General features: G+C 40.9%; 1 protein-coding gene across 9 annotated transcripts in view; it reads right to left on the bottom strand.

Moving 5' to 3' along the window:
- Positions 1 to 13215, bottom strand: part of mapk10 (mitogen-activated protein kinase 10) — a 64817-nt gene that overhangs the window by 19979 nt on the left and 31623 nt on the right. For 7 of the 9 annotated variants that reach the window (XM_047161838.2, XM_047161830.2, XM_047161836.2 and 4 more), the window contains exons 4-8: positions 10457 to 10586; positions 9288 to 9346; positions 7406 to 7544; positions 6382 to 6547; positions 5957 to 6028 (exon numbers count right to left, since the gene is read on the bottom strand). In XM_047161838.2, coding sequence (XP_047017794.1) covers positions 5957 to 6028; positions 6382 to 6547; positions 7406 to 7544; positions 9288 to 9346; positions 10457 to 10586 — 566 coding nt within the window. Of the gene's footprint in view, positions 1 to 2369; positions 2442 to 5956; positions 6029 to 6381; positions 6548 to 7405; positions 7545 to 9287; positions 9347 to 10456; positions 10587 to 13215 lie in introns of all 9 variants that reach the window. The other 2 variants (XM_047161831.2, XM_047161835.2) reach the window with 1 other exon arrangement.

Here is a 13215-nt window from a genome sequence, read left to right as displayed (position 1 = left end):
TTCTGGTCAGAGCTTCTTGCAGCTGCCTTTCCATTGTAAGGGTCTAGACTATCTATGACTGTCCAACATACGCCTGCCTTCTGACTGCCAATGCATCTGACCCCCTTCTTTAATCTTGTAGGTGGAGTGCCCACAAAATGGCTGCCTATGTCCATTTTGGCTTGTGCATGACCAAGTTATGTGGGTGGCCCTTACGCCAGGCCTCTGTCTGTGGACACTACCCCCTGGCCTGGCTCCAGAGGTGGGTCTGGGTAACCCTAATCTGGGCAGGGTACACCTAGTTTTTTTTGTACTTTTTATTGAGGTCATTAGGATTGCTCTTGCTACCTGACCTCTCCCCTCTGATCTATGTCAGCTCCTGGGGATATAGCCCTGAGGTTCATCGAAGTACACAAGCCCCTCTATCAACAAAAGGGTTTTAAGATGAATAACTATAAAATAAGATGAGGCTTTACGGTGTTTTAAGGGTTATGTTTAAATGACCTAAAAACCTTCTAGCATTGCCCAACAACATATTGCATACCACTGCTCCCTGTAAATGCAAGTCTTGTGCCTTATACATCCTCAAATAGTGAATAAAAACCTTCACTCTGACTGAATTCCAGACACCCCGTGAACATCTTTCCAGGACCTTGTGGTCACCGGGTCTGGGTTTCTTGGGCACGAATTCAAAATTTGCATATAAACCGGTGGATGAATGTCCCAGTACGGATGCTGTAGCCGTGGTAGATGCCATGCAGGCATAAACTGGGCCAAATGAAGCGTTCTGTAAGATTTATCCTGGGCTTCATCTGCATTGCTAATTTCTTTGGCTCTTTAAGAGAGACCTTTTGTAGAGTTTCAGCTCTGACAGTTATTCAGAATCCTTCAGGACTTTCAATTTGGTGCAGAGAGAGAGAGAGAGAGAGAGAGAGAGAGAGGAGGGGGAAGATACAGAGCAAGAGAAGGAGAGGTAAAAAAAAACAGAGAGAGGCAGGGAGAGACGGAGAGAGAAGGACATGGGGGGGGGGGGGGTGTTGAGAGAGAGAGAGATTAAGGGAGAAATCCTCCACCTGACATTGCTGCTGTTAAATGGCGGATTTTTGGCGAGGTGTGACAAACATGTCTGCTTAAAGGAAATACAAAGAGGTGTGTGTGTGTGTGTGTGTGTGTGTGTGTGGATGCCTAGCAACAGAAGGCCAGAATATACGTTGCTAAGAAGAAGAGAGGCTGCATGGAGCTCAGTTCTCCTTGGGGAGTCACATGACTGTTTTTTGTCTTGGTTTCCCATGATCCCACAGATGACACGGGCATCCGAGAACACATTACCTCATCCTGCCGGAACGCTCTCTCTCTCTCTCTCTCTCTCTCTCTCTCTCTCTCTCTCTCTCTCTCTCTCTCTCTCTTGTGCTCTCACTCTCCCTCTTTCCATCACAGTCTGGTAAAGACACCACAGACATCGCATGAAAGCAGAAAGAGGTCATCGCATAGCCTCTGTGATTAAATACTCACAGAATTTAGTCATTTTTATTTCTATGAATCCTGTTTGCGTTTGTGTCACACAAGATCACATGATCATCCACATATTTCTATCTATATTTATCTAGGGCTTTGAGACACCAAGCCGTCTCTGGGCTACTGCCTGACGTAAAAATGGAAGCTACACTAGTTTTGCTATGCTACTTGGTAGCTATGCTAGTGTGGCTACATCTTAAACCATTATCTAGTCCTAAACAATTTTTACTTATACGATATAGCAGTTCAATTCTCGATTCTGATTGGTCAGAAGATGTTGATTTAAACTTGCTGTTTGTTAAATGATGTAGCCAGTGCAACAAGTTAGGGTTGCTGTCCTGTTTGTTAGCTAAACATAAACCGCTAGATAGATAGCTAGTGTCACTGAAATAATAAGATAAGGATTTGTCATTAGCTATATTGATAGTTAGCTGCTATTATAATTTTTTTTAATAAGTAAAAAATTGGTAACCATTTAAAAATAGTCAGATAGCTTGTTATTAAAATATCTAGGTAGTGTTAAAACAAAGTTCTGTCATAAACGTTAGTTATTTATAAAACGAGTAGCTAGCATAAATAGCTAGCATCGGTATACTGATAGGTAGCACCTATCTCTCTGTAAAGGAAGGTATTACGATGAGTCATAGAAGTTGGTTAGCTAAATATACACAGATGTTTTATAGGACTGAAAAATTAGAATAAAGGTCAGTTATTAGAGTTGCTATATAGTAATGCCAAATCGTTCACGATTTACCAAATTGTTCATTAAATCTAGCAAGTTTTAGCCAGGAGTCCGTTACAAAGGTAGCTAAACATTACCTACATAAGCTAAGTAGATGGTTATTGATATCGGTGTGAGTGCGTCTGAAGGATACGATCAGTGCCGGGGAACAGCACACTCCCTCTTATCAACTCTCCAAAGATACAGCCTACAGACCACATGTCCACTATAGTGCGCACACACACACACACACACACACACACACACACACACACACACACACACACACACAAAGACACACAAAGATACATGATTGACTTGCATGTACGTCAGACAGACTCACAAATGACGAACTGATCGGAAATGGCGCCTTCTGACTGAAAGTGACTCACTACCACACACTACTGCTAATCACACACCTCCTCTGCCGACTGGGATAAATAGCGCTTAAACCGCGTTCACGCTACAAAGTGAAAAGACGATCATGTCATTTTGAGGTAGACAAACTAAACAAAATACAGCCAAAAGTACACACACACAGAGACAGATATGACCCTCAGAACATGCAGATGCTGTAAATCATAAATATTCCTCAAGAAAAGAAAGGGATGAGCATGATGAGAGCTGTTCAGAAATGTTTGTTTGTGTTTGAGACCACACACACTCAATTCATCCTGCGTTACATCGTATTGCCTCTACAATTACCTAATCATGCAGGACCGTAATTAACACATACCAGCCAACAGAAGGCTAGGCTACACGAGTAGAAATAACACAACAGCAGAAATAGTAAGCAAGAGAGCAGTCTGGATTGAATACACTACTAAGACAATTGTTTTTAATCATTAAAGGTGCGGTCAGTAATTTATGACCGTGGACAATTTATTTTTTATTTTGGCAATATTTGCGGGAAAACATCACGCCAACTAAAACAAAGAATTAGTGAACATAAGGGTTCTATTAGAAGAAAGGATGTTCATCATCCTTTGGATCGTGATGTTTTCTCCTTACACTTCTGTAGTATTGAAAGTGAACGCTCCACAGAGAGGGGACGATATAGGAATGCTGTTACATGATGAGACGCGGGTTATTTCGGATCGCTAGTCTTCAGACTTTATCACCTATAGGCATGAACAGTGAAGCATTTTTTAATGTGATGCTGTAAAGTTATGTTTATTGGTCTATATAATCTGTACATTTTTGATGTACCCCTTTTTATATGATGATGTGGTTACAATGATGTATTGCATCACTGATTGTCATTGGTCATGTGTTTGGTTTTAAATGAGATTGTGTTGTATATGCCTGACGAAGGTCATGGGAACGAAACGTTGTGAATAAAGCTAGTTTGATACGTGTGCTGATACCGTTAATGTTTGGGATTTTTTTCGTTTTTGGTAATATTTGTAAAAAATTCTTGCCATGTTCAGGCAGAATAGCTACTCGGAGGAGAAACTCGGTTCTACAGAACGGCACGACGTGGACTGCCAGCGTCCAACCAATCACAACAAAGTGCCATCAATCATATTGTCAGTCAGTACATTTACATGGATAACAATAATCCGATATTAACCTGATTAAGATGACACTCTGATTAAGAAACTAGCATGTAAACAGCGATTATTGATGACCTTAATCCAACTAAAGTCATACACGAAGTAAACACAAATCGAATTAAGACGTGTGGAGTACTCCTGTTTTAGTCGCAATATTGACATGCGTTATAGACGTCGTGTGGGAGTTTTCACTGCGTTTTGCAACAGGACACGTACACACACGGTAGGGCTCAACCGTTTGATGGCAAAGGAGAGCATGGCTGCGTCCAACACCGCGTACTTACCTACTATATAGTAGGCGTAATACACGTATTTCAGCTACTATATAGCAGGTAAGTACGTGATTTGGGACGCAGCCCACGGCTTCAAGCAGTTGACTATTTGCACATATAGCATGACAAATAACTGCACTTCATATGCTCCTTATTTCCTACTTTTTTTTGTAGCTGTAACATCATGTAAACACACTTTTTAAATCGTGTTTTAATGAAGATCGATTGATATCGACTCGGATTGTACGCTCTTCTGCATGTTCTGCGGTATCGTTTCTACTCTATTTCAGTCGTTTTTTTATTACCAAAGAATGATGGAAGCGTGTTAGAGAAATATGATTTGACAAAACTGTTTGTCTTTGGTAGCTGATAAAAAGAAGAGAACAACAGCCAAAAGCAGTACCGCAGAGAAAGACAGCATTAGACAGTATTAGACTGATTATAGGCTAAATCTACAGCTTCAAATGGACTCTCGGTGGAATAAAGTGGGTCTGGAGTTAATTTAACACTAAATGAATCAATTTGATCGGTTAGCTAAGTGTGTAAGTGGTGACGAAGTGTTAGAGGCAGATGTACAAAGATGCTAGTTCACTTTAATAAGAAAGCAGGGACACAGGAAAAAAAAAAAATCACTTCTTGCAAAGTTCATACCTTTTTATAGAAGAATGAGCCAAATAAAACCCACCCGGTATTAGCTAACATTAGCCGATCCAAGAACCAACGACTGCCAATAATCACCTGATGTTCTTCCACTAAAACAAAAACAATAGCGTGACCGAGACCTTAGCTAAGAAATTGCACTGTTCTTATAGCTTATGAGTACAGAATCGGCACGTTCACCTATGCTACAATGGCTGGAAAGATGCGTTAACCATTTTAAACGCGTCATTAACGTCACGGTACGCGAACACTCGCACGTTAGCTGAGCAATCTTTTATGCAAATGAGTACGCATAAAAACATTGTCTAGGCTCAAGGTTTGATTCACTTCTCAGCACAATAAAAGAAATCTGTACTATATGAAAGAATAAATAACAATTATTCCAAAAGATAAACCATAAAAAGCGCTTTCGAGTGCTCGGTCGTTATTAACGTTCGCTCGGTAACTTAGCTAGCAAAGATCGAGGAAGCTTCAGATTGTTTAGTTCTCCCAAAAATATGATCCATATGTCTTGATAACGTTTTTGATTTCCATAATAACAAAATTTCTAAGCAGATATATACGTATTTGTCAATTTGGTAGATATGATAAACTGAGATTTTACTAAAGCTGGCTAAATTGAAAGAAAACTAAACAGTTATCACCCTGAAGTTGATTATTTTTCCTATAACTGCACATCCTGAAGTCTTCTATTCCTTATTTTTTGACCAGGTTTATTGTTAGTTCAGCCATTTTTATTAGACCTGGTGTTTATCAACTATTTTATTATTACTGAACCTTTTATACCACAGTGGTTTGCCAACAATTACTTTTTTAAAGAACGACACATTTATATTTTTTTATCTGTTTATAGTTACATGTAATATCGTGAAGTCATTTCCTGGTATGACTTCCGTTATAGCAGCTATAAAGAGTCATTCCGTAACGTTCTCTTGACGTATATAAGACTTAATAAGCTTGTTGCGTTTCTGAGAAAGCACACTTTTGTCAGAGCTGCTGTTTATAAAAAATGAACGAACACCTTCTGACCAATCAGAATCCAGAATTCGGTGAAAGCAGTACAATTGCTGTTGACTTCATACCTCATGGAAACAAACTTTTCTTTGAAACCTCAACGAGCAACACTGGAAATTTACTGACATTTTCATCTAAACCAGCTAACGGCTAACCGTTTCATTATTTGTGTCAGCTTTCCGTTTCACAGTATACCTCATAAGAACAATAATAATTTTTGTTTTTGTTTGTAAGGATACAGTCTCGGCCGGGGAAGAGGATTTTGTGGCGCACCATTTCACCCATAATGCAACCGACTGACCAAATATCCACTGCAGGCATAGAAGCAGGAAGTAGACAGAAAAGAGGGAGAAATGAAGAGTTAGCATCAGCATGTTAACCATGGGTTAGCATTAGCATTAGCATGTCACCATTAAAAAGAGTGAGAGTGAGATTTCTGAAGAGATTTATTTTTTTTAAATCGGCCCGGTGATATAATTAGTGAGTATGGAAAAGTCGGTGGGCTGACGACTATTCCGCTAATTAAACCCAGCGGCCTAGCTGTGACAGGAAATCTATACATCAACCGCCATTACGCACACATATACAGAGCCAAACACACACACACACACACACGCTCAAGGTTTACAAATAAAGAACTAGCACTAGCACTGCTGTGTCCTACCGTTCTCTTTATAGCCCATGCCCAGAATGACCTCCGGGGCTCTGTAGTACCGCGTCACCACATACGGAGTCATCATGAAGCTGGTCCCGGCGGTCCTCGCCAACCCAAAGTCCAGAATCTTCAGCGTGCAGTCCGACTTCACCACGATATTGCTAGGTTTCAAATCCTACAATGCAGTGAAAGGAAGCTAGCTAAAGTTAAAGAGCGAGATACCAGAAGTCTTGTTAGCGCTAGTGCTCAGTCTACCGCTCCTTAAGAGGTTCTTCGATCCAATTCAATTTGATTTGTATCGTGATTTTTAAAAACAGGGGGCTAGGGATGTTTCCACAAAGCAGGTTTTTAGAAGCACTCCTTCTGAGATTTGAATCAAAACAATTTCTGAAACTGCCACAACTTTGTCGTCAGCTGTCTTCGGTTACGACGGCGCTAAGTTGGCCGTCGCGTCACGCGTTGTAATACCGTTGCTCTCAAGTCAAAAGTCTCCACGTTGAACCGCAGACAAAATGCTTCCACCTGGAACTCCTCCTTTACAAAAGCTATAACTCTGAAGAGAAACATTTTTAAAGAGTGTACCATGATGGACATTGATGGAAAAGCTACTCTTGCAAGCCAGGGCTCCAGCCAATCAGAGCGACACTAACAAATCGTACATATCTGAGAGCTCCTGTATGTGGAAGAGGGCAGATAGCGCTTTCCTCCGAGTGTGTTATGCCACCCTGTGATGCAGCAGGAGCAGCAGTTTCGAATAGATGTGATGTCTCGGACGAAGCGCATGTTAGCTCGCTGTTACAGTTCGCTGTCATGCACAAGTGGAAAAAAATAGAGTATAAAACAATGACGGCGCAAAGCTCTGACATGGCCAGAGTGGATCGAAATACGAAGTGAGGCTTCACGAACATGTCACATGACGGAAACGTCCGGTGTGAAATGGTCTTAAGTGTCTAATCTACTTCAATTGGGCTGTAGGTGGAGCATCTGAGGCTTTCATTTGGGTCAAACGGCCCATTGGGTTCGGTTCTCTCACCCTGTGGATGATGCCGGCTGAGTGTAAGTGTTTGATGCCACAGAGCATCTGGTAGAGCAGGTAAGACATCCTCTCATGGTCCAACTCCATCTGAATCACCTGGCACAGGTTAGCATCCATCAGCTCCATCACCAGGTACCTACACCGCAGAGAAGTCCAGTAAAAAGGTACTTTATCCACTCATAACCCTCTACTGCATGAATTATTATATTTACATGATTTTTTTTATTACTTTAATTAGATCTGAAATTACACCAATTTTTCTTACTTTGAATGTAAAAAAGCCTATTGTCTTGTTTTGCTACCTAGGCCGGTTTCAATTCATGAACGCACATACGACAGTCCCGTTATCGAATCTTGTTGCCATTCGGCAACAATAACATTTGACTATTTAACAGAAAACTTAAAACATATCAACTTGTTTAAATGACAACAAATAAATGGTAACTTATCCCAGATACTGTTTCAATTTTATTCTTTAAGTAATTTTGCCTAAATATTGAAAATAAAATCATATTTTGAGAGCCCTCCCATGATGACCTTCACTATACCATGTGACTGCAGAAAAGGAAGTGCAAACCACTTCCTGGTCATGTGACATGGCATTTTTTGGTGTTGTCAAGACTTTAAAAAAACATTTTTCCTGTTACATAGGAAAATAGTAGTTTTGAATTATTGCCTATCAAAAAATTGGATAAAGATGAATTGTTGCCGGACGGCAACATCATGCAGTAAAGGCAACTGCCTCTGGTTCGGCAACAAACTCCTGCTTGTCTGTTGCGCTGTGACTGAAAACGTCTTCATTCCTGTCCTTATCTCAGCACAAAACCCCCGCTTAAGATCGATGATGATCTGTATGGCCTCTCACGCTGAGAACGGAGCTGCTGATTAACGATTAACCGAGTCAGCAGTACCATAGAAAGTCAATTTGTCCGAAATGAAGGGTTTTATTTTAGTTTAGTTTTGCAGTACAGCTACAAGTCTAATTCTACTACCAACTAATGGACGCTTATGTTTTGAATTCTCCATTCTGATTGGTCAGAAAGTGTTGATTTTTAATTTTCTTTAACAGCAGATCACAGGTTTATATCAATGCGCTCTTTATTAATGACTGTCACGGTGTAGTTTTCAGTGTTTATTATACGTTTATGGAAGGAGTCTCCAGTGTCAGTGCTTCGTCACGCTGAGAAGTAAAGCTGGAAATTTTTGTTTTACTTGTATGTAACAACATTAAATGTACCTATAAATGTATAAAACATATGTGGTGTTGTTTCTTGATAAATAAATTGTAATTATTTTGAACATTGCTGTAGTATAACAGGAATAAAACACTCCAGGACATGCCGTTATAGGAAAATAATCAACGTTGAGGTGGTAACAGTAACTCCGCTTCATTACACCGCCCTGGTGTTGATTCATTTCTTATAACAGCATAACACGGAGTGTGTTATTTCTTACAGGTGACATACTCGTAGCTCAGTTTTTTTACGCAGTGTTAAACCGCTAGCTTTACACTTTCTTTCCACGTTACCCTTGTAGATCTAGAACTTATTTTTGCCGGCATTCATGGAAACCATAATAAGCATTTGTTAAACTGAACAATTCACGTGTTTTCTAAATGGGTTTCCGTTACGTTTTAAGCGTTCGATTGCAGGTGAAGTCATTTTGTTTTGATCTCTAAGCAGAGGAGAGACTCTGCATCTACTGCGTGATCCTGTTCATTACCAACACCGATCGATTCTGCTTTTGATTAAGTCTGAGAGGAATAAATAAGTGTTTCGGCGTCATCACATACTGACACACATGCTAATGAACAGAGGAAGAGTGTGTGTGTGTGTGTGCGTGTGTGCGTGTGTTGCACAAAACTCTGATGTGTACTTACACATCCTGGAATTCCTCTAAAGATTTCTGTGGTGTAAAAACATTTAATAAGCTGATGATCTGAAAAAGGAAAAGAAAGAGAGGGAGAGAGGGAGAGGGAGGGAGGGAGGGGGGGAGGGAGAGAGAGAGGTGGGGGAGAGAGAGGGAGAGAGGGAGAGAGAGGGAGGGAGAACAGGTTAGTAAAATGTCAGAGCTAACAGCCTGAAGGGAGGGGGAAAAAAGTCTGTTCCTAAGTTCAATCATGTCCTTTTTGCTATCCCATCTTTCATTGTTTCTCTATTCTGAGTGAGTCAAGGACACTGCTGATTCGAGATAAAGAGAGAGAGAGAGAGAGAGAGAGAGAGAGAGAGAGAGAGAGAGAGGATAACTGGTGCATTATGGTACTCTGAGAATTAGGATCTATGAAAAGTGTGCAAAATTGCCTTCTCTCTCTCTCTCTCTCTCTCTCTCTCTCTCTCTCTCTCTCTCTCTCTCTGCCCCTCTCTTTTTCACTTTTCTCTCTCTCTTTCTCTGTGTATCTCTCGCTCTCTCTTTCTCTTTCTGCCCCACTCTCTTTTTCACTTTTTTCTCTCTCTCCTTCTCTCTGTCTGTAACACTCTATGGCTGTCTTTTTCTCTATCCCTGTCTCTCTCTCATTCCCTATAACTGTCTCTCTCTCATTGTTTCTCTCTCTCATTTTCTCTCATCCCCCTTTCTTTACACTTTCTCTCTGTGTCTGTAACTCTCTATATCTGTCTTTTTCTCTATCCCTGTCTCTCTCTCTCTCATTCTCTATCCCTGTCTGTCTGTCTGTCTGTCTCTCTCTCTCTCTCTGTAACTCTCTATATCTGTCTTGTTCTCTATCCCTGTCTCTCTTTCTCTGTCTGTAAATCTCTATATCTGTCTTGTTCTCTATCCCTGTCTCTCTGTCTCTCTGTCTGTAACGCTCTATATCTGTCTTTCTCTCTCTCTCAACCTCTCTCTCTCTCTCCTAGGGTTGTATCTGTATCTCTGTCTTTTTACTCTATGTGTGTGTGCGTATCTGTGTTCAGATTTAAAACTGACAGAATTCCAATGAAAACATCGTTCTGAAAATGTCCTTTGAGCAGCACACGAGTGTTTTTAGATTTCATTCAAAACATTTTAACCTTTTTTTTTGTTTCTTTGTATTTTGAGAGATGATTTACTCACGTTTTTGTGATTGACGCACTTCATGAGCACCAGCTCCCTGTAAGCGCGCTTGGCATGGGTCTGGTTCTGGAAAGGTCTGCTGAGCTTCTTTATAGCCACATTTCTGTCCAGAACAGCATCATATCCAGCACTGTCAACACACACACACACACACACACACACACACACACACACACACACAGTATCAGACTTTGCAAAAGCTGCAATCAAAGGAAATGCTTTTGAATCTTCTTTCTTTTTTCTTTTCTGTTCATTCAAACTCTTTGACCTCAGAGCCATTGCTCATCTGTAGAAAAAATACCCCAGTGAATATATTTCGGTATGTTTAGTATTATAATATTATTGCAATTTCTCAGCAAGTACAAAAAAACAAACAAACAAACAAAAAAAACAGTGGGTCTCAACAACATCCTGTGTGTCTGGCAGGATTATGGGAAATTAAAGTCAGACGTCTGTGCAGTGGCCCCATGGGGATACGGTGAGAGTGTCGAAAATGCAGAATCACCAGCCATGGTATGTGTGTGTGTGTGTGTGTGTGTGTGTGTGTGTGTGTGTGTGTGTGTGCTCGATAATAAATCACACTGACATTCTCGCACTCTCTTCCCTCGTACCTTTCGAATTAAATTAAATATCAAAAATGTTGTCCTGAATGACAGTGAATGAATAAACAAACAAACAAACAAACAAATAAACAAATACGCGCACAATTTCCAATAATCTCTGTCCTTTTAGCCAAACACCATTTTCCGTTCTGCACCGAGAGCGCTATTACGCAGACAACGTGTTCCCTTAATATAAATACAATCTATACACTGTACTAAATACACTGTGTAGCCAAAAGTATGTGGACACCTGACCTTCACGCCCATATATGGCTCTTCTTAAAACAGTTACTGCAAACTTTTGGGAAGCAGACGATTGTATACTGTAGACCATCTAAAGCTTTAAGTTAGGATTAAATCATAATTATGGATGTATTTCTGGTAAATATTTATTCCAATGACGGATTTATTAGTATCTTGGGTCGCTTATAGAAAGTGTACCACTGCTCTGCAGGACGCGTCAGGCAGCAGATGGCTAAAGCTGGGTGCTTGCTAATTCTGGAGTGTATTCCACACACACACACACACACACACACACCCTCACACACACTCACAACACACACCTTTGCATGCACACACACACACACACACACAAACACACACACACAAACACACACACACACACACACACACTCACTAAAGTGACACAATTTTATTAGCCTAAAAAGAAACACTCTAATTTGCATAATGATGCTTTTATTTATAATTTTTTCTGCCAATTAACTTAAACGTGTTTAACATCTTTCTTATTTTTACAACACTCAATGCGATTATAATATAAACACCAGACAGTTAATAAATTCATGTCAAATTAAAATAGCTACAAAACCCCAGCTTATAAAGCAGATCGATTGTGTGGATATGGATAAAGAAACGGACTCGGTGTCCATGGAAACAGCAGAATATTCCAGAGAGACGGGGTTTTTTTTTTGTTTTTTTGGCAGCCACAGTGACCCATCAGAGAGAAGTGGGAAGATGCCAAGGATGATGCCACGCTTGTGTGTTTCTGCATGAGGCATTATGTCACACTCAATCCAACAATCCAAGGGTAGAATTAAAAATGAATAAGTCCATTACAGATGTATTTATTTAATTATTTTACTCCTCAGATCTTGGAGGTGCTCGTTACAAATCTCAAACATCGTCATCCATCGTCATTTTCCTACACACGGTCACAGGGAGCCTGGAGCCTATCCCAGGGAACTTAGGGCACAAGTTGGCCGCTGTGCCGACCCGTCTCAGGGTGCGATAACCACACACGGTCAAACACTGTGGGCAATTTAGAGATCAGCCTACAACGCATATATCTTTGGACTGGGGGAGGAAACCGGAGTACCCTGAGGAAACCCCCGGAGTACATCTGTACATTTTAACTTTATATTTTAAACTATCTTAAAAATAAAAATTAGACCCACGTTGTATCGTACAATGACTATCAGAGTCTCACTCTCTCTGTTCTAGTTCCCCTCTTCCTCTTTTCTCCATTTCTATCTGTCCCTCTCTCTCACTGTCTCTCTTACCATGTCTCTCTCTGTCTCTCCCTGTCTCTCTCTCTCCTTGTCCCTCTGTCTCTGTCCATCTCTCTCTCTGTTCCCTCTCTCTGAACCCCTCTCTTTTTCATTTCTCCTTTTCTTCTTATTTCCTTCATCCTTAACTTTGTCTCTCTCGCTGTCTCTCTCTCCTTCACAATGATGTGTTGATTGGAATAATCTGGCAGCCAGTCCAAGTCATGTGACCGGTGCTGAGGAGACGCCACTAAATTAGATTATGGCTGTGTGTCTGCCAGGCCGAGTTGCTGCAGTCAGCCGCCCGTACACACACACGCACACACACACACACACACACAAAACTCCATTAGCTGTCCAGTCTGCTTTACACAACCACCAAAATGCCTGGGAAAGGAGAGAGGGATAAAACTCGATGTGACAGGGAGAAAGGAAGTGATGAAGACAAGGAGGAAGACGAGGAGGAGGAGGAGGAGGACGCTGTAACGGACAAATGCGTGACGGACATGTTCAGAGACGTCAAATTTCCCACGACTCTGTGGGAGGAGGTTCAGGCACTTCAACTGTCATCGCAGCAAAAAAAAAACCCAAAAAAAACACCACAACAAAAGAGATAAGCTTGACTTGGCAGGCTTCTCTGAATGGATTATTT

Source organism: Ictalurus punctatus, chromosome 18 (assembly GCF_001660625.3).
Source record: "Ictalurus punctatus breed USDA103 chromosome 18, Coco_2.0, whole genome shotgun sequence".
NCBI lineage: Eukaryota > Metazoa > Chordata > Actinopteri > Siluriformes > Ictaluridae > Ictalurus > Ictalurus punctatus.
The sequence above is the reverse complement of the archived record's forward strand: the minus strand, read 5'-3'. Positions and strand labels throughout refer to the sequence as shown.